The sequence below is a fragment of the Bombina bombina genome, chromosome 6, assembly GCF_027579735.1.
Source record: "Bombina bombina isolate aBomBom1 chromosome 6, aBomBom1.pri, whole genome shotgun sequence".
NCBI lineage: Eukaryota > Metazoa > Chordata > Amphibia > Anura > Bombinatoridae > Bombina > Bombina bombina.
The window spans coordinates 114,244,621-114,268,112 of NC_069504.1; the positions used below are offsets into that span (position 1 = coordinate 114,244,621).

The following is a 23,492-nucleotide window of genomic DNA, read 5'->3' on the forward strand; positions in this document are numbered from 1 at the left end:
GTTCTTTGCCAACGAGAATCTCTAGTGGCTCTTGTCTATCTGTTCCATCAGAAATGACAAAGCTGATATCTTGTTATCGCTGATAAAACATCAGTAATGATTTGCCACTAAATATAGCTTTAAATGATTTGTCACTAAATACAGCTTTAAAGTATATTATCAAGTCTTTGAATCAAAAACTTCAGCACAAGACTTACCAATCATGTTTATTTAACAAAATATATATTTCAAGTAACAGAAATGTGCCCCAGCAATAATATAATACTTTTATTGATGAATATTAAATGTTTAAAATGTTTTATAGTGTATCTATAATATTATATTACCTTCCAGTTTTATAAAAAAAATTAACTTGGTTCTCTTTTTACGTTTATATATAAACCATTTAGTTTTTAAAGCTTTTAGAAATAAATTTCCTTGTAGATCTCCATGCAGAGACAAGAAGGCCGTTGAATGAGGGCTTGATGATAAAAACGTCACCAGGGGCCAGAATTAAAAAAACCTCGTTGACATTCTCAGATGCTGCCCTCAGGAAATTATCAAATAAGAAGGATCTGTCCCTGCGAGTTGCAAGATGTCTCCCATAGAATGTAATGGAGCTTACTGAATAGGGCAACTTTGCTTAGGGAGAGCTCTTTAAAAACAAAATATTGTAGCCAATATACAAATCAGACTACTCCTCTCCCAGTGTATAGTATCTCACAATCACCTCACTTTTTTAGGGTTAGTGTTCCCTCTAAGCCAGATTTTGTGAGCAGTCCAGCGTTTCAACAGTTACGCCAAGATTATGAGTGGCGCAATAACTGTTTCGCTTGAGCGATATCTGGTTTGTCGCGACTGTTTGTGCGTGTTGGAAGGAGCGTATTACAAGTTGAAAGTAACTGTAAAAGTAAACCACAATCGGGATTTACGCTAGAATGATAACCGCAACCTCAGAGCTCTGGTTAACTGTTACGCGAAACAAAAAAGTGTCACAAAGCACATCCAAAATACATTTAAAGTACTCATAATAACACTATTTAATAAAAAAATATTTAAAAAAAACTATTGCACAAAAAAGTTATGAGGTCTCAGGTGTTAGAAAAAAAAGAATTGCAAAGGGCTTTAACATAGCGATAGATGCATGTCTAAGTATGTATGTATTTATGTGTATATGTATATATATATATATATATATGTATATATATATATATATATGTGTATGTATGTATGTATATATATATGTGTGTGTGTATGTATTTATATATATATATATATATATATATATGTATGTATGTATGTATGTATGTATATATATATATATAAACAAATTAATTAGAAAAGAGCTCTAACATATCAAAAGAGCTAAAGCGGATACCTGGCCGCACCAACACACCCCTACAGTATACTAAGGAATGACATCCTAAACAGGTATGCTGAACATATACTTTTAATAAAAACAAAGCCAAAAAAGATACATGCTGGAAAAATGGCAACAACAAGATACAGCACACAACATATACCAAGCGTAGTGCACTACTGTAGACTGTGAGCTAGCATATGCATAGTATAGTTAACTCATGAGAAAGTCCGTTCTTGATGCCGGGCACTTAAGTGTTAAAAACACGCTCCGGTTTTAAGATATAAACAGATTACCGTCCTTGATATCTCATTATGTGTGTTTGTTCCGGTACCGGATTCAGGTTATAATGTGAGAGTCCACAGGATGGTACTAGTACTGTTGCAAACTTAATCCCATGTGTTAATGACAGCTCCAACTTTAAACTTTCAGTGTGCAAGACTTAATACTGCATGGCTTACCTCCGCTATCTTCACACACTCTACGGTATTACCTGGCAGGATCTCATCCGTGGTGTGACTTACAGCGATGTATTCCGCCTATGCAGCTCTTCACTTGCTTGGTTGTGTTGTGTTCACTTGATATCGTCAGATTCACAGCATATCCACCATGCTGGCGTGCTCCACACTGTGTCTTGTTCTACACATTACGCGTTTCGCCCCTCCCCCTTTCCGGGCTGAACTCAGGGCTTCATCAGATGTGTCTAATTAGACACCACAGCAGACTTTATAACACTTGTGCAGATGTGTTATAAAGTCTGCTGTGGTGTCTAATTAGACACATCTGATGAAGCCCTGAGTTCAGCCGGAAAGGGGGAGGGGCGAAACGCGTAATGTGTAGAACAAGACACAGTGTGGAGCACGCCAGCATGGTGGATATGCTGTGAATCTGACGATATCAAGTGAACACAACACAACCAAGCAAGTGAAGAGCTGCATAGGCGGAATACATCGCTGTAAGTCACACCACGGATGAGATCCTGCCAGGTAATACCGTAGAGTGTGTGAAGATAGCGGAGGTAAGCCATGCAGTATTAAGTCTTGCACACTGAAAGTTTAAAGTTGGAGCTGTCATTAACACATGGGATTAAGTTTACAACAGTACTAGTACCATCCTGTGGACTCTCACATTATATCCTGAATCCGGTACCGGAACAAACACACATAATGAGATATCAAGGACGGTAATCTGTTTATATCTTAAAACCGGAGCGTGTTTTTAACACTTAAGTGCCCGGCATCAAGAACGGACTTTCTCATGAGTTAACTATACTATGCATATGCTAGCTCACAGTCTACAGTAGTGCACTACGCTTGGTATATGTTTGTGTGCTGTATCTTGTTGTTGCCATTTTTCCCAGCATGTATCTTTTTTGGCTTTGTTTTTATTAAAAGTATATGTTCAGCATACCTGTTTAGGATGTCATTCCTTAGTATACTGTAGGGGTGTGTTGGTGCGGCCAGGTATCCGCTTTAGCTCTTTTGATATGTTAGAGCTCTTTTCTAATTAATTTGTTTATATTCATTTAGGATTGCCAGCACAATACGCTTTACCCTTTAGTTCTATCTGTGTGCACCCTATCTCTTGTATCATATATATATATATATATATATATATATATATATATATATATATATATATGTGTGTGTGTGTGTATGTATTTATGGGTATATGTATATATATATATATGGAAATCAGGAGACAGCACTCACTGGTCTTGACAATACTGGATTTATTCAGTGACGTTTTGAGGAATACACCCCTTCATCAGACCCTCTGGTGAAGGGGTGTATTCCTCGAAACGTCACTGAATAAATCCAGTATTGTCAAGACCAGTGAGTGCTGTCTCCTGATTTCCATATTCTACACCATATTCTAGCACCCTGGCATTTGGAACTAAAGTGTTAGTGAGAGTGCACCTGCCAATACCTGCTGTATATATGTATATATATATATATATATATATATATATATATACACAGTAGACATATATATATATATATATATATATATATACATACACACACATGTGTATATATATATATATACTGTATATATATATATATATATATATGTGTGTGTGTATGTATTTTTGTATTTACATGTGGGTTTATGTATTTACAGATATATATATACACACATATAAATTATAAATACATACCTGAGCACATAAACACATAAATACATATGTATGCATATAAATAAGTTAATTTGAGCCATTTACAGTTAAAGGGACAGTCTAGTCCAAAATAAACTTTCATGATTCAGATAGGGCATGTCATTTTAAACAATTTTTCCAATTTACTTTTATCACCAATTTTGCTTTGTTCTCTTGGTATTCTTAGTTGAAAGCCAAACCTGGGAGGTTCATATGCTAATTCCTAAGCCCTTGAAGGCCGCCTCTTCTCTCTGGGCATTTTGACAGTTTTTCACCACTAGAGGATGTTAGTTCATGTGTGTCATATAGATAACACTGTGTTTATGCACGTGGAGTTCCAGGGAGTCAGCACTGATTGGCTAAAATGCAAGTCTGTCAAAAGAACTGAAACAAGGGGACAGTTTACAAAGGCTTAGATACAAGATAATCACAGAGATAAAAAGTGTATTTATATAACTGTGTTAGTTATGCAAAACTAGGGAATGGGTAATAAAGGGATTATCTATCTTTTAAAACAATAAAAAATTTTGGTGTAGACTGTCCCTTTAAGTAGCAAAAAACATGTAAAATCATATGCAATTTTCATATTTAATAAAGTGTTATACTGTATATTTACTGTAAATGTTTCACATTCCAATTTTCTTCACATAAAGGGATATGTTGCAAATAGTTTAAAATAGATATTCCTATCTCTCTCTCTCTCTCTCTCTCTATATATATATATATATATATATATATATATATATATATACCTATATGTAATCATATATACTGTAGGTATAGATATATATTTTACAAAAAAAATCCATCAGATATATATATAGAAATATGTATTTATGAATAAATAGAACATATTATTCTATGTGAAGAACTTTGGAATGTGAGATATTCATATTTTCATGTCAGGTTAGCGCACTGGAGAAACTGCTATCGGGCTTATGTGTGCAGAAAGCCGAAGTCGAGCACAGTTAGTACACCAGCGGGAGTGATAAATAGTGCTCTACTCATAATCTTCTATTATTGCATAAGGACTGTGTTTTTTATTTTATTATTCAAAAAGAGCATATAATTTTATACAACTTTCCAATTTACTTCTATTATTAAATATGGTTCAATCTTTTGGGATCCTTTGTTAAAGGAGCAGCTGAACGCATCAAGTAAGCCAATAACAAGTGACATATGTGCAGTCACCAATCAGCAGCTACATCCCCCAGTTGTTTTGCCTCATCTGCAAAACAACTTCTGCAACTCACTTCCTCTTTCGGTCTGTCACAATGGACTGATTCTCCCACTCACAAAGACGGTCACTCTCTTGACCTGATCTTTAGCTATTGATGCACTCTCTCAAACTTCACAAACTCCCCCTTTCCTCTTTCTGACCACCATCTCCTTACTTGCAACATATCATCCCTCCCCTACAACTCTCCCTCCTTCTACTCCTCACACCAAACTTCACAGAAGCATTATGTCATTAGATCAGCAACAGCTTGCTAATTCCCTCAAACCTCTCCTCTCATCCTTCTCCTCCTTTTCCTGCCCTGAACAATCTATCTGCCACTATAATTCCACCCTTATATCGGTCCTTGACAATCTCGCCCCTCTTACCATAGCTCGGAAATCACACACTCATCCTCAGCCCCTGGCATACTCCTCTGACACTGGGTACCTACGCAGATGTTCCCGTACTGTTGAGCGGCACTGGAGAAAATCTCTGAGTTCTACTGATTTTCTTCATTACAAATTCATCTTGAACTCCTACTATTCTGCCCCTTAATCTCCATAAGCAACACTACTTCTCTACTCTTATCTCTAATCTTTCTTCAAAACCAAAACGTCTGTTCTCCACTTTCAATACTCTCCTCCGCCCTCCCCCACCTCCTAATACAACTTCTCTGTCAGCTCAGGACTTCAGCCACTTCAATAACAAAATTGACTCTATCAGAAATGAAATCAGCTCTCAACATAATTCCATTCTCTCACCCCCTCAAATGCTCTCAATCAACCACAACCCACATAACCTTAAACTAAGCTCATTCTCCCCTGTTACTGAGGATGAAGTATCTGCCCTTATACTGTGCTCTCACCTCACTACCTGTCCCCTTGACCCTGTCCCCTCACAGCTACTCCCTCTCTGCTACCCTTACCCCTATACTAACACACATTTTCAACCTCTCCCTCAGCACCAGTATATTTCCCTCATCGCTGAAACATACACTGGTCACACCTATCCTCAAAAAACCTTCCCTTGATCCTACCTCCCCATTCAACTACTGCCCTATTTCCCTCCTCCCTCTTGCCTCAAAGCTTCTCGAAAAACTAGTATATGCATGCCTATCCCATTTCCTTACGTTAAACTCCCTTCTTGACCCATTGCAATCTGGATTTCGTCCCCATCACTCCACAGAGACAGCTATTGTTAAGGTTACCAACGACCTACTTACAGAAAAATCAAAAAGGCCACTTCTCTTTGCTTATCCTCCTTGATCAGTCCGCAGCCTTTGACACTGTTGACCACCCTCTCTTGCTCCAAACCCTCCAATCCTTCGGCATTTGTGACACAGCCCTTTAATGGCTTGATTCCTACCTGTCAAACCGTACCTTTAGTGTAGCCTTCTCTGGGGCCTCCCTCTACCCTGTCACCACTTTCTGTCGGTTGTACCGCAAGGCTCTGTCCATGGTCCTCTTCTCTTCTCAATCTACATGTCATCACTAGGTTCCCTATTAAAGTCCCACGGTTTCCAATATCATTTGTATGACGACACCTAAATCTACTTCTCTGCACCATACCTATCTCCTTCCCATGTCAATAACTGTCTTTCTCACATCTCTTCCTAGATGTTCTCTCACTACCTCAAGCTAAAGCTCTCCAAAACTGAGCTCCTCATTTTCCCCCCTTCTTCCAAAATCTCCACCCCCAATCTCTCTACAAATGTCAACAACTCCATAATTACCCCTACCCTGCATGCCTAATGTCTCGGGGTCACATTTGACTCAGATCTTTCTTTCACTCCTCACATTCAGTCCTTGGCTAAAGCCTGCCACTTCCACCTTAAAAACATCTAGAAAATTCGACACTTCCTTACACAAGACACAACTAAGATTTGAATCCACTCTCTCATTCTTTCCCACCTTGATTACTGCAACTCTGTCCTCTCTGGTCTCCCCACCTGCCACCTAGCTCCTTTACAATCTATAATAAATGCCTCTGCCAGACTCATCTTCCTTACACGTCGCTCTTCATCTGCTGCACCTCTCTGCCGATCCCTTCACTGGCTTCCTCTTGTCTCTAGGATCAAACACAAAATTGTCACTTTGACATACAAAGCCCTCAACTGCACATGCTCCCCCCTATATCTCAGACCTTGTCTCCAGATACTCTCCCTCCCGTCCCCTTCGCTCTGCTCATGACCTCCTACTCTCCTCGTCTCTGGTTACCCTTACCTCATCGCACTCCCATTTACAGGACTTCTCCAGACTGGGCCCCATCTTGTGGAACTCTCTGCCTTGCTCCACAAGACTCTCCCCTAGTTTTGAAAGCTTCAAGCGCTCCCTAAAGACTCTACTGTTCAGGGATGCTTACAACCTATGCTAACCTTACTTTATACCAGTTCCACTCCTCCATTGCTATCCCCTGAACCCCCCTTAGCATGTAAGCCTAAGTAGTTCAGACTGTGTGTAAATCACCTTCTTAAGAGCTGACTACAACAGTGCAACTCTTGGCAGGGCCCTCTACCCATTTGATCCCTATATTTGTTTTGTTGTACTCCCCTTTTTTTATAGCACTGCGGAATCTGTTGGCGCTCTACAAATAAACAATAAAAATAATAATAATAATAGTGCATTGATGCTCCTGCGCCTACCTAGGTATAGCAAGAGAAGAAAGCAAATCATATAGAAACAAAGAAACATAGAATTTGACGGTAGATAAGAACCAAAAAGGCCCATCAAGTCTACCCATATTACGTTACTTTTTCCTTAGAAAAGCCTAATGCATGTCCCAGGATATTAGAAGTAAATTGGAAAGTTGTTTAAATTTGTATGTTCTATCTGAATCACAAAAGAAAAATGTTAGGTTTCTTATCCCGTATGTGATAAAACCATGTCATAAGAAACTCCCATTTGGCACTCACTAAGACGAATAAAAGTATATAACTTATTTTATTCCCGCAAGAACCCAGATGGTTTTGTACTCACATTTATTGTGACACCATTGGCCTCTACGGGCAAATTAAGGCCTAGATTTGGAGTTTGGCGGTAGCCGTGAAAACCAGCGTTAGAGGCTCCTAACGCTGGTTTTAGGCTACCTCCGGTATTTGGAGTCACTCAAAAAAGGGTCTAACGCTCACCTTTTCAGCCGCGACTTTTCCATACCACAGATCCCCTTACGTCATTTGCGTATCCTATCTTTTCAATGGGATCTTTCTAACTCCGGTATTTAGAGTCGTGTCTGAAGTGAGCGTTAGAAATCTAACGACAAAACTCCAGCCGCAGAAAAAAGTCAGTAGTTAAGAGCTTTCTGGGCTAACGCCGGTTCATAAAGCTCTTAACTACTGTACTCTAAATACACTAACACCCATAAACTACCTATGTACCCCTAAACCGAGGCCCCCCCCCCCCACATCGCCGCCACTTGATTTAATTTTTTTAACCCCTAATCTGCCGACCGCCACCTACGTTATCCTTATGTACCCTAATCTGCTGCCCTAACATCGCCGACCCCCTATATTATATTTATTAACCCCTAATCTGCCCCCCCACAACATCGCAGCTAGCTACCTACAATAATTAACCCCTAATCTGCCGACCGCAAAGAGCCGCCACCTACATTATAGCTATGTACCCCCTAATCTGCTGCCCCTAACACCGCCCGACCCCTATATTATATTTATTAACCCCTAATCTGCCCCCCTCAACGTCGCCCTCCACCTACCTACACTTATTAACCCCCTAATCTGCCGAGCGGACCTGAGCGCTACTATAATAAAATTATTAACCCCTAATCCGCCTCACTAACCCTATAATAAATAGTATTAACCCCTAATCTGCCCTCCCTAACATCGCCGACACCTAACTTCAATTATTAAACCCCAATCTGCCGACTGGAGCTCACCGCTATTCTAATAAGTGTATTAACCCCTAAAGCTAAGTCTAACCCTAACACTAACACCCCCCTAAATTAAATATAATTTTAATCTAACGAAATTAATTAACTCTTATTAAATAAATTATTCCTATTTAAAGATAAATACTTACCTGTAAAATAACCCTAAAATAGCTATAATATAATTATAATTTATATTGTAGCTATATTAGGGTTTATTTTACAGGTAACTTTGTATTTATTTTAACCCAGGTACAATAGCTATTAAATAGTTAAGAACTATTTAATAGCTAAAATAGTTAAAATAATTAACTTGTATAATATATATAGGCTGCAGCTACTTGTATAAACTTGAAAATGATCTTTCAGACATGTTTTTATTAAAATAAATGATAAATAAATTATGTATAAAATATATAATTATAACAATTCAAAAAACATATCAATATTAATTAAGATAGACAGTTCCTCCAAAATCCGCAACCACTAATTCTCACTTTTTTTTTTTTTAAATTTGTTTTTTTTTGCTGCAATAATTTAAAATCAGTTTATTATTTTCTGCTACATGTTGATAATGTGTTTACACAATTATTTTGTTATATTGTTTTGCAGTACATTTTGTATTGGGATTATTAGCTTTTTTGGCTATATAATGTTTCTTTGTTTTGCCTTCATCATACATCTGTGAATTCAGATCTATAAATGAATCAGTTCAGTGCACTGTCTCTCTGAATAAAAGACAAAGAAAATAGTATAGAATGTTTCCTATTTAGTTCAGCTAAATGACCTGTCTACAATTTTAAACAATTACTAGAAGTTCAGATATGCAGGGGGCGCCACAGAGTCCAGCTCAATACTGAGCAAATAAATAATCAGTTCGTGGATAATTAATCCTGAATGAATTCTTGGGGATATAGACACAGGTACACAGATTAGCCGCTCTCTCAATCACACAAAACGTTAGATATCAACCAAACATCAGTCTGAAAGACAGAAAAAAGAAAAGGCGCTTCCTTGTGCGTATCAGCTGTAAACAAACAGGCAGGGTTGCGTATCACTCGCTCTCAATATAATAAAAGGAGGCATCACCCAATTTTGCTATTAGTGGCAGGCTGGAGTCTCACAGTGCCCCAGCTTGCTAATGCCACGGTACTCGGAACCAGGATACAATGTTGACATACAATGTATCAAAAATCACTCAAAATACTTAGGCTGGGAGTTACATCCACTTCCAATGTTGTGAATGACGATAGTTTCCAAATAATTGGTAGAGACAGCAATCTAAAGCAAATCGTATTAGATTGGTAAAATGACTAACCAGGTTCTGATAAATGAACCAGAAAAGAGCCACACAGGTATCAAAAATAGGTAGGAGCTATGCGTATAAACATATGACTTGACGATTCTCACTTATGTTCTACAAAAGAATAGTATATGATCGATGTAAAATGTAGTATATAAATATGTGTTAATAATATCCGTTGTATCTGGATAACCTCTAAGATAAAAGACGATTATGAATAATCCTATCTAGTGTGTCAATAAACTAAAACAGTGTAAGGTGCTACAAAACATTTAGTATGGTATCTGTGAATGGAGTCTCACATTTAGAGCTAAATGTCAATGGAGACTGATATTTAGAGCTATTTACATCCACGTCCATTCATACATTGTAAGTGGATGTAACTCCCAGGTATTATTTTGAGTTATTTTTTATACACTGTATTTCAACATATGGGAATTTAGTATGTATATATACGCTAACTATCAATTGGTAACGCTGGTGTTAATCATGACGTAGGTAGCCTTTGCAAGACGATTGGATAAGGTGGATTTAAATAGTATACAACGTGATTTGTTTTTATGCCTGAAGAAACGGTCAGTAGACTAAGAAACGTGTAGCGTACCACACTGATGCACTTATGAGTGCTACATTGTTTTAAGTGTTTTATCTATATTTAAGTGTGTTTTTATACATATCACTTTGTATCGATTGATCTTTGCGATCACTCCCCCCTTTGCTGGCCCTTAGTTCTGGTCACCTGTGGCATCTTCGTAGTCGAGTTGGATTACACTCTTCCAGAGCTTGGAGCACCTGAGGACCGTGGTATCAGCGAGCTGGGGCACTGTGAGACTCCAGCCTGCTACTTATAGCACAACTGGGTGCTGCCTCCTTTGTGAGTATATTGAGAGCAAGTGATACTTTACCTGCCTGTTTACGCACAAGGAAGCGCCTCTTCTATTTCTGTCTTTCAGATTGATATTTGGTTATCTACAATTTTCCATTATTCATTGCTTCATATTTAAAATGTCAGTTAATGTTGGCATTTATCAGCCAAAATTTATAAATGAATAAAAAAAATACATTTATAAATCTATTTATTGTTTTTTACAAATATCGAATTCATACTGCATAATTAATGGTGGAGATGTGTCATTCCTATAGAGATCCACATTGCTATTACTTGAGAACTAAAAGACTGTTGAATAAAAAGTGCTTTAAAAACATACGGCTAGATTACGAGTTGTGCGTTAGGCTTAAAAAGCAGCGTTGGCCGGTCCCAAAGCTGCTTTTTTAACGCCCGCCTGATATTACGAGTCCTGCAGGTACAGGTGTACCACTCACTTTTTTTGCCAGACTTGGAAATACCGCAATCCAACTTCCGTAAATTGCGTATCCTCTTTTTTCAATGGGACTTGCATAGCGCCCCGGGTTATTACGAAGTCTGACAAAAAGTGAGCGGCGTAGACCCTCTCCTGACAAGACTGGTACCGCATTTAAAAGTCAGTAGTAAGAGTTTTTACACTACAAAGCCGTAGCATAAAACTCTTAACTAAAGTGCTAAAAAGTACACTAACACCCATAAAATACCTATTAACCCCTAAACCGAGGCCCTCCCACATCGCAAACACTATAATACAATTTTTAACCCCTAATCTGACGAACCAGACATCGCCGCCACTATAATAAATATATTAACCCCCTAAACCGCCGCAGTCCGCCTCGCAAACACTAGTTAAATTTTATTAATTTAATAATCTGCTGTTCCTAACATCGCCGCAACCTACCTGCATTTATTAACCCCTAATCTGCTGCCCCCAACGTCGCCGCCACTATATTAAATGTATTAACCCCTAAATCTAAGTCTAACCCTAACACCCCCTAACTTAAATATAATTTAAATAATCTAAATAAAATTACTATTTATTACCTAAATTATTCCTATTTATAAATAATAATACTTGCCTATAAAATAAACCCTAAGCTAGCTACAATATAACTAATAGTTACATTGTATCTAGCTTAGGGTTTATTTTTATTTTACAGGCAAGTTTGTATTTATTTTAACTAGGTAGAATAGTTATTAAATAGTCATTAACTATTTACTAACTACCTAGTTAAAATAAACACAAAAGTACTTGTAAAATAAAACCTAACCTAAGTTACAATTACACCTAACACTACACTATAATTAAATAAGTTAAATACAATTAATACAATTAAATAAAATTATCTAAGGTACAAAAAAAACAACACTAAATTACAGAAAATAATAAACAAATTACAAGATTTTTCAACTAATTACACCTAATCTAATCCCACTAACAAAAAAAAAGTCCCCCCAAATAAAAAAAGCCCTACCCTAACGCTAAATTACAAATAGCCCTTAAAAGGGCCTTTTGCAAGGCATTGCCCAAAGTAATCAACTATTTTACCTGTAAAAAAGTACAAATCCCCCCCAACATTAAAACCCACCACCCACACAACCAACCCTACTCTAAAAACCCACCCAATACCCCCTTAAAAAAACCCTTAACACTAACCCCTTGTAGATCACCTTACCGGGAGAAGTCTTCACCCCCAACCGGGCCGAAGTCCTCAATGAAGCTGGGAGAAGTCTTCATCCAAGCAGGACCAAATGGTCCTCCAGACAAGCAGAAGTCTTCATGCAGACGGCATCTTCCTATCTTCATCCATCCGGCGCGGAGCAGGTCCCATCTTCAAGACATCTGGCGCGGAGCACTCCCTCTTCCGCATCGATGTCTTCTTACTAAATGACGGTTCTTTAAGTGACGTCATCCAATATGGCGTCCCTTCAATTCCGATTGGCTGATAGAATTCTATCAGCTAATCGGACTTAAGGTAGAAAAAATCTATTGGCTGATGCAATCAGTCAATAGGATTTAACTCAATCCTATTGGCTGATCCAAACACCCAATAGGATTGAGCTGGCATTCTATTGGCTGATTGGAACAGCCAATAGAATGCCCAGCTCAATCCTATTGGCTGATTGCATCAGCCAATAGGATTTTTTCTACCTTAATTCCGATTGGCTGATAGAATTTTATCAGCCAATCGGAATGAAGGACGCCATCTTGGATGAAGTCACTTAAAGGAACCGTCATATAGTAAGAAGACTTTGATGGAAGAGGATGCTCCGCGCCGGATGTCTTGAAGATGGACCCGCTCCGTGCCGGATGGATGAAGATAGAAGATGCCGTCTGGATGAAAACTTCTGCCCGTCTGGAACTTTGCCCTGCTTGGATGAAGACTTCTCCCGGCTTTGTTTAGGACTTTGGCCGGTTGGTTGAAGACTTCTCTCAGTAAAGGTGATATTCAAGGGGTTAGTGATAGTTTTTTTAAAAGGGGTATTGGGTGGGTTTTAGAGTAGGGTTGGTTGTAGTGGGTGGTGGGGTTTTAAAGTTGGGGGGGATTTGTACTTTTTTTTTACAGGTAAAAGAGCTGATTACTTTGGGGCAATGTCCCACAAAAGGCCCTTTTAAGGGCTATTTGTATTTTAGTGTAGGGTATGGCTTTTTTTTTTATTTTGGGGGACTTTTTATATTTTGTTAGGGGGATTAGATTAGGTGTGATTAGTTAAAAATCTTGTGATTTGTTTATTATTTTCTGTAATTTAATGGGGGGTTTTGTACTTTAGATAATTTTATTTAATTGTATTTAATTGTAATTTAATTATTTATTTAATTATAGTTGTAGCGTTAGGTGTAATTGTAACTTAGGTTAGGTTTTATTTTACAGGTACTTTTGTATTTATTTTATTTAGGAAGTTATTAAATAGCTAATAACTATTTAGTAACTATTCTACCTAGTTAAAATAAATACAAACTTGCCTGTAAAATAAAAATAAACCGTAAGCTAGCTACAATGTAACTATTAGTTATATTGTAGCAAGCTTAGGGTTTATTTTATAGGTAATTATTTATTTTTAAATAGGAATAATTTAGTTAATGATAGTTATATTTATTTAGATTTATTTAAATTATATTTAAGTTAGGGGGTTTTAGGGTTAAGGTTAGACTTAGATTTAGGGGTTAATAACTTCAATATAGTGGCGGCGACGTTGGGGGCAGCAGATTAGGGTTAATAAATGTAGGTAGGTGGCGGCGATTTTGGGACAGAAGATTAGGGGTTAATAATATTTAACTAGTGTTACGATGCGGGAGTGTACGGCGGTTCTAGGGGGTTAATATGTTTATTATAGTGGCGGCGGTGTCCGGAGCGGCAGATTTGGGGTTAATAAGTATAATGTAGGTGTCGGAGGGTGGCAAATTAGGGGTTAATATGTGTAAAGATTAGGGTGTTTAGACTCGGGGTTCATGTTAGGGTGTTAGGTGTAGACATAAATTTTTTTTCCCATAGGAATCAATGGGCTGCGTTACTGAGATTTACGCTGCTTTTTTTAAAGGTGTTTTTTTCAGCCGGCTCTCCCCCGTTGATCCCTATGGAGAAATCGTGCACGAGCACGTTACACCAGCTCACCACTGACCTTAAGCAGCGCTGGTATTGGAGTGAGATTTGGAAGCAAAATTTTGCTCAACGTTAACTTTTTGTCTTTTAATGCCGGATTTGTAAAATTCCCGTTAATACCATCGTTGTCTGTAAGGTGAGCGGTGAGACAAAACTACTCGTTAGCACCGCATAGCCTCTAACGCAAACTCGTAATCTAGGTGATAGATTGTTAGAAGAAATAGTCACTATAAGGAAATAAGTGATAGTTTTTCTTCACTTTTTCATGAGTAAACAGGAAACTGAACGTGAACGAGGCCAGTATTGAAATTGCACGCTGCTCAAGAGGACAGTACTTTGGAGAACTCGCATTGGTGACGAACAAACCTAGAGCCGCTTCTGCTTATGCTGTTGGAGACGTCAAATGTTTAGGTACTTAATGTCCCTTTACAGTTTCTTGCATTAAAGACAGATAACTTACTTGTTTATATGGCCACTACAGAGAAAGTATTTTGTATCATATCACATTAGTGGAAAGGGATCAAAAATGTTAATGCAGTACAGATACAGCAATTAGTTTAAAAATTGTGATAGAGATTGAGGCTCAAAGTTAATGTTTTTCCAAAATATAAACATGTTCCCACCCATTATTTGTATTTTTATGGGTTTTAGAAAGAAAAGAAAGATATATGATGACTACATAAGACTAACTTAATTGTTTTAATTGGTGTAGAATTTAGTTAAACAATAAATAAATACAAGATTGTGGACAATAGACACATTTCACAAAACGCCTAAGCATTTCTGTAACATTATATAGCTGTTGTAAAATGTTAATATCTAGAGCCCATTTTTCTAAACTCTCTGCTCTGTCAAGATTATCTAAGATGTCTCTTCAGTACTGCATTAAAAAAAATTATATTTTCAATTATGTTAATAAAAGTAAGCATCCTGTGAGTGAACTTACATGCTATTTTTAGAATGGCATTGATGGGGAAAAAAATTACAGCTTTACCTATGGTCCTACAAGAATAAATATTAATTATTAAAACTAGAATCTTTTACTAAACAGTTGTTTTAAGCTATACATGTTCAATTATCATTAAATAATAAATACTTATTTTCAAATAGTGAAAGAGATTTTACACACAATATTTTACAATCTTTTTAATTTTAGCTTATTTTAGTTTAGATCATGTGGTGTTTGTAAAAATACAGTTGACTATAGAAAATGCTTAATAAAACTTTATTTAAAAAGATTAAAACACATACAAAGGTTTTGCAGACAGCATTCTAACAGATTTCTTAACAAGATGCTTACTTTTATTAACTTAATTTAAAATACCAGTTTTTAATACAGTACTATTAATTAATTTCCTGCACTCAAATGTTCTTTAACACAGTTAACATAAGATAAATATAGCCAATAACATAATACAAAATGTGATAACAAATCAGAATAATATATTTTGAGTGTATTAGAATAATATATTTGGAGTATATTGTATAAAAAACATATATCAAATAAAAACTATTTCAAATGTAGGCAGCAGTCACAATGTTACTTAAAATACAAAGTTTAAATATAATTTAATTATTCAGATGGAAATTTAGTTATTGGGGCAGATTTATCATTTGTCAGACAGACATGATTTGCTGTAGCAGATCATGTCCGCCCGACATCACTGAATGCCAACAGCATACACTGTCGGTATTTAACATTATGCAAGCAGTTCTGGTGAACTGCTTGTGCAATGCCGCCCCCTGCAGATTTGCGGCCAATCGACTGCTAGAAAGGGGTGTCAATCAACCCAATTGTATTCGATCGGGTGGATTGATGTCCGCAGCCTCAGAGGCGGCAGATGAGTTAAGGAGCAGTGGTTTTAAGACAGCTGCTTCTTAACTCCGGTTTCCGGGGAGCCTGAAATCCGCCCGAATCGGCTCCATTGAGTAGTTTTGAGACATATAACAGCATGCATATTTAAAATTTAATCTAAATCCAAGTCATAGTTTTTCAGAGATCTAGAATGAATTCCAAATTTATTTCCCAAATTATTTCATGTAAATTATTATACATCAACATTTATTAAAACAACGTAAAACTCAAATTAACCCCAACTGCAAATTAAAAAGAAGCTTATACATAAAAAACAATGTAAAGTTTACCTTTACTTAGTAGAACAATTGCATTTTTAGAAGCCTTGTTCAGATGAGGGATACTGCACACAGCTTGTTAATTCATATGTGCAGCTGAAGGTAGTTTGCATTGCTAGGCAGATTTAACAGGACACTTAACACCTTGTAATTACACGATTTTGGTTGCGCAAAAAATTAATATATTATTATTAACACCATATTTCTTGCAATTAATCTTTAATAGCCAAATTCCATCCACCACTTGCCTTATTTGGATGAGCCAATCTGATTGTGTTACTGGAGTAGACACCGCAAGCCACGATCATTATGTTAGCAAACACTCTATTGTTTTGTAGTCCCTGATTTAATCATCTCTTCTTTAAGCCAATTAGAGACAGATTCTGTTGATTGTGACATCTGCCCATGTGCAATGCAGTTCTTAGAACTAAAACAACCACAAATTTCAGATTTAAATTATAGGAATAAAATAAAAAATGAAAGTATATTGCAAATTTTGAGTTACCTGTGCATAATTAAACAATTCATATTGTAACCTTCAAGGTGTTTACTGCCCCTTTAAGGACTATATTTTTATGACAAAAAAAACATATTGTTAAAGGGACATTCTAATTTATGTTAAACTTTATTGCTGTTTTTTGATAACTTTTTTTTCATGTATATGGTTCACTGCTGTGTATGGAGTTCACATGCATTGAGTGCTTAAAACCATACCCTACTAAAACAAAAAATAATATTGAAGTGTCAATACATTTTTTTTATATCATTAATAAATGTGTTTCTGTGATTTTTTTTATTTTGACTTTTGATTTTTTGATTTTTTTTTAGTCATGGACGTTCAAGCTTTTGAAAGGCTTTTGGGCCCCTGTATGGAGATAATGAAGAGAAATATAGCAAACTATGAGGAGCAGCTTGTTGCCTTGTTTGGAACAAATATGGACATTACCGACTCCAGAGCATAAGTTGAATATGCAAAGGAAGACTATCTGCAGAGGAAATATAGCACACTAGTGGATATCCCACTGAGAATGTGTCTATCTTTTGTGTAGATGCCAAGCATATTCTGTGATTTTTAACAGCCCCTTTAGCACCAGAAAAAATAACACCTGCAATTTAATTTTCACTTTACTTTTTCTTGCAGGTTACACCGAGGGGTAACTTTTTTAAGCTATTTTTTTTCTTATATTATGATTTTATAGGTAGTAAATTTGATTTGCAGTATTTCCTAAGCATTCAATAGAAAGCCAGTATTCTGCAATAGATGGTCCAGTGTCATTTTCATTCTGTTTTGGGGTTTTTTTGCACAGATAAATTATCCGCTATATATACAAATATCTATAATACTTTTAGAGTAATTGTAGGAAAATAACATCCCCATAAAATAAAAATCTCTGTTTAGTTCAATAATATAGATATAGCATGGTTGATATGTACATTACCATTGCTGTAACAAAATCAAAATAATACTCAAAAAGACTTCACTAAGCATGATGCAACATAAATTTCTGTAATTATCCCATATGCCTAATTTTATAATGTATGGTAATGCAAGAAATGCTTTATATCAACCAGGTTAGACGTAGCCGTGTGCAGCTCTCTAATAGAAAAGGTTTTCACTTTATTGCTGATGAATGTGTTTATTTTCCACCCAGGCAAACATTAAAAAAGCATGATCCATAATCTATGATGAGCCATCTTGCAGAGGCCGTGGTGAATGACATGCTTAATCCAGAAACTTAAAGGGACATAAAACCCAAACTTTTTATTTCGTGATTCAGATATAGTACTACAATTTTAAACATTCCAATTTACTTCTATTATTTTCATTTGCTTCATTCTTCAGCTATCCTTTGTTGAAGGAATAGCAAATCACATGGGTGAGCCAATCACACAAGACATCTATGTGCAACCACCAATCAGCCAGCTATTGAGCCCATTTAGATATGCTTATTTTCAACAAATGATATCAAGAGAATGAAGCAAATTAGATAATAGAAGTAAATTGAAAGGTTTTTTAAATCGCATGCTCTTTATAAACCGTGAAAGGAAAAATTTGGGTTTCGTGTCCCTTTAACAGGAAATTCTAAAATTCTAGTAGATTACTTTTTTTTTCTTATAATATGGGCACACTCCAAAAACCATTACACATGGACAACTGTCAACTCAATACTGGGATAAGCAATGCAATCAAGACATTCTCACCACAGTTAGTTCCAGCACTTGCTTGACTTGACACGAAAATGTGACATTTCGGCAGTGACAAACTCCCCCCTTTCCTCAGACAATTGATTTTCACAGGGATTAAGGTAAAACATGCAGTTTTAAGAGACTTTCAAATTTACTTAAATTATAATTGTGCACTGCCTTTTTAAATCCACACATAATGAGGCACCGGTTCCTACTGAGTGTGTGCAAAAGTTCATTTTATACATATATGGAGTCTGTGACTGGCTGATGGCTGTCACATGATACAGGGAGTCGCCAAATTGGAATTTTCTTTTAATTTGTCAGAAAACAATCTGCATGTTTAAAATTCAGAGTAAGTGCTATTGAATTGTCTTTTTATTATGCAGGTGTTGATTATGTGATCCTACTGTCTTTGCTTGTCCTTTAAAATTAAATTGCTGCCACATGAAGGGAGATTTAAATGAGGGAACAGAAATACACAATAATAAAGGAATAACTATCTCCCAAAGCTAATTAAACCCACAAAGCATATTTTGATCATACAAATCTTATATACCAATACATTGTACTGTAATGTTTCATTAACATATACATTTACCTAATATCTCTCATCCATAATCAGAAAAATATTCTCAAACAATGTAACATATATAATATTTCCACCTCGGGCTGATATTAGGGAAATAGAATGAACACAGAGAGAAAATGCTACAGTATGTTAGCACACTAGTCTATTTTGTGCACATTTTTACTTTCCATTCCTTAAAGGGACATGAAACACAAAATATTTTTTTGTCACATTACCAAAACTTTATATAGTAAGTTCCCTAACATTTGTCATTGGCTTGTACACTAAGTACATGTTAACATCACATGCCTGTGCATTATATGTGAATATCTTATGTACATACAGTATATCTCAGAATGCAATTTTCTGTTTTAAGCTTATCTAGCATTTACTTGCAGTGTGTTTTCCCGCAGTCTCACCCCCCCTGCAATTTTCTGTTATTTATAACACCCTGTAACTTCTCTACCTGCTCTCCCCCAACTCCTATCTCCATAGCCCCCATTCTTTCCAAGACATCAATGAACAATTCTATCACATTTATCAGTATTGCTTCATACCTGAGGAAGGGAGGAAGCTCTCGAAAACTTGTCTTTCACTATGTAATCTTAGTCCAATAAAAAGGTATCATTGCATACTGCAATACTCTTGCTTTATATATATATATATATACATACATACACAGACACACAGAAAGAGCCTCTTTTAGCCCAATAATGTTTTTCACCGAGAAGAACATTTCTGAATTAGTCTGATTATCCCACCTAACAAAGTCCTTCTATCCCTGAAATACCAGGCAATCCCTCGCTGAACAAGGAACATGGCCACCCCAGACAATCTGTATGTGTATAAATATATTTAAATAAAAGAAGTAAGCAGACCGCACTTGCTTGGTTTCAGGCAAACTTCAGTATTTCTTTATTCTGGTGATGTTTCGAGGATAATCTCCCCTTCCTGAGACCAGGGTTAGTGAGAGTGCAGTTCCAACCATTTTTGCCATTTGTGTGTATATATATATATATATATATATATATATATATATATATATATATATATAACCATTCATGTGTCCAATTTACAATTTTCTTCCAATTCCAATTTCAATTTACATTCTATGTCAGCCCCATCTCAGCATGTCCCAAATAGTGATGTCGCGAACCTAAAATTTTGCGTTCTCGAACGGCGAACGCGAACTTCCGCAAATGTTCGCGAACCAGCATTGACTTCAATGGGCAGGCGAATTTTAAAACCCACAGGGACTCTTTCTGGCCACAATAGTGATGGAAAAGTTGTTTCAAGGGGACTAACACCTGGACTCTGGCATGCCGGAGGGGGATCCATGGCAAAACTCCCACGAAAAATTACATAGTTGATGCAGAGTCTGGTTTTAAGCCATAAAGGGCCTAAATCACCTAACATTCCTAAATTGTTTGGAATAACGTGGGTTATGAGTGGTGCCACTAACTTGGCAAGTGGGCCTGGCACACACGCTGGTAGGCAGGCAACTTCAATTAGATTACACTAACAGACTGATGTTTCACAGTCAAATTGTTTTTTTTTTAAATATTTACACTACTGTTATAACAAATATGATTGGTGGCACTAGTTGGAAAGTGGGCCTGGCACACACACTGGCAGGCAGGCAACTGCAATTCAATTGCACTAGCAGACTGATGATTCACAGTCAAAAAAGTTTTGATTTTAAATATTTTCAAAAAACTGTTATAACAAATATGATTGGTGGCAATAGTTGGCAGCAAGTGGGCCTGGCACACACGCTGGCAGGCAGGAAACTTCAATTAGATTACACTAGCAGACTGATCTTTCACAGTCAAAAAATATTTTTTTTGTAATTTTTACACTACTGTTATAACAAATATGATTGGTGGCACTAGTTGGCAAGTGGGCCTGGCACACACGCTGGGAGGAAGGCAACTGCAATTAGATTACACTAGCTGACTGATGCTTCACAGTCAAAAAAGTTTTTTTTTTAAAATATTTAAAATACTGTTATAACAAATATGATTGGTGGCACTCGTTGGCAAGTGGGCCTGGCACACACGCTGGCAGGCAGGAAACTGCAATTCAATTGCACTAGCAGACTGATCATTCACAGTCAAAAAAGTTTTAATTTTAAATATTAACACTACTGTAATAACAAATATGATTGGTAGCACTAGTTGGCAAGTGGGCCTGGCACACACACTGGCAGGCAGGCAACTGCAATTCAATTGCACTAGCAGACTGATGATTCACAGTCAAAAACGTTTTTATTTTAAATATTTACACTACTGTAATAACAAATATGATTGGTGGCACTAGTTGGAAAGTGGGCCTGGCACACACACTGGCAGACAGGCAACTGCAATTAAATAACAATAGAAGACTGATGTAAAAAAAAAAAATTTTTAAATTACAGTAATGTTACAACAGATAGGAGTGATGGCACTCAGGATAGAAGTAGGCACAGTATGTGCTGGCAGCCTGACACACAGGCTGGCACTAGTGGCAGGCTGGCCTGGCAACTAAAATTAAATAACACTAGAAGACTGATGTTAAATTATTTTTTTTACAAAATTTAAAATAATGTTACACCAGATAGGAGTGGTGGACTGGCACTGAGGATGGAAGTAGGCACAGTATATGATGGCAGCCTGACACACAGGCTGGCACTAATGGCAGCCAGGCTGGCCTGGCAACTAACATTAAATAACACTAGAAGAGGACTGATGTAAAAAAAAAATTATTAAAATTTTACACTAATGTTACACCAGATATAAGTGGTGGAAAAAAGAGATAGTAATCACACTATATGATGTGGGCCTGACACACAGGCCTGATGGAAAATGAAATTAGATTACACTAGCAAAATGATTTAAAAGTTGTTGTTTTTTAAATTTACAATAATGTTAAGCAGATATGAGTGGTGGCTGGCACAGCAATTAAGCACAGTATATGCTGTGTGAGACTGACACACAGGCCTGATAGAAAATGAAATTAGATTACACTAGCAAAATGATTTTAAAGTTTTTTTAAAAAAATGTACACTAATGATTGTTAAGCAGATATCAGTGGTGGCACAGAGCAATTAACCACAGTCTATGCTGTGTGAGCCTGACACACAGGCCTGATAGAAAATTAAATTAGATTACACTAGGAAAATGAATTAAAAGTTTTTTGGTTTAAATTTACACTAATGTTAAGCACATATGAGTGGTGGCTGGCACAGAGCAATTAACCACATTATATGCTGTGTAAGCCTGACACACAGGCCTGATTGAAAATGAAATTAGATTACACTAGCAAAATGATTTAAAAGTTTTGTTGTTATGCAGATATGAGTGGTGGCTGGCAAAGAGCAATTAACCAAAAGACTGAAAAAAACTGAAGTTCTAGCCCTAAAAAGGGCTTTTTGGGGTGCTGTCCTTACAGCAGAGATTAGATGAGTCCTTCAGGACTGTACTGGACACTAAATACACTAGCCTAGCTATCTATTTCCCTATAATGTCAGCAGCAGCAACACTAAACCTACTCTCACTAAGAAAGCAAGATCGTAATGAATCTAAAATGGCTGCTGCCCAGAAGCTGGGAGGGTCTGTGAGGGAGTGTCTGCTGCTGATTGGCTGAAATGTGTCATCAGGCTGTGAGATACAAGGTCAAAGTTTACTCAATGATAAAGAATAGGGGGCGAATCGAACATCGCATATGTTCGCCCGCAGCGGCGAACGCAAACAAGCTATGTTCGCCGGGAACTGTTCTCCGGTGAACTGTTCGCGACATCACTAGTCCCAAATCAATTGCCTGCAGTATTACACAATGATAGCTCACCAAATGTATCTTCATAGAGTCGTTAGTCATAACCACATAGTACAGGCTGCATGCACAAGTCAATACATATACGACATAGGGCCGGATTACAAGTGACACGCTATTTGCTGCTTTCACTCGCGCATACTCCGCCATTTGTAAACTTTTAACGCACATGCGTTAGTGCCTGTATTACAGGTTGAAAGTAAAATGTTTGTGCGCTAACTTGAAGACTTCAGATATCGCAACCTCGCTTACTTCTTCTCCCAACAAACTTCAATGAAGAGCGCAAATGGGGGAAAAAAAAACACCTTTCACTCGTGTGTACATTACAATTTTTTCACATAGAAGAAAATGCTCTCTCTCTATATATATATATATATATATATATATATATTTCTGTTGTATTTTTTGTAAAATATATATCTATAC

At 36.8% G+C, this 23,492-nt stretch overlaps 1 protein-coding gene across 1 annotated transcript in view; it reads left to right on the forward strand.

Moving 5' to 3' along the window:
- PRKAR2B (protein kinase cAMP-dependent type II regulatory subunit beta) overlaps window positions 1-19,888 on the forward strand; it is a 414,633-nt gene extending 394,745 nt beyond the window's left edge. Inside the window, exons 11-12 of the mRNA XM_053716571.1 lie at window positions 14,646-14,779; window positions 17,330-19,888. Of these exons, the coding sequence (XP_053572546.1) occupies window positions 14,646-14,779; window positions 17,330-17,463 (268 nt within the window). The 3' untranslated portion in view covers window positions 17,464-19,888. The remainder of the gene's footprint in view (window positions 1-14,645; window positions 14,780-17,329) is intronic.
- Window positions 19,889-23,492: the final 3,604 nt, after the last annotated feature.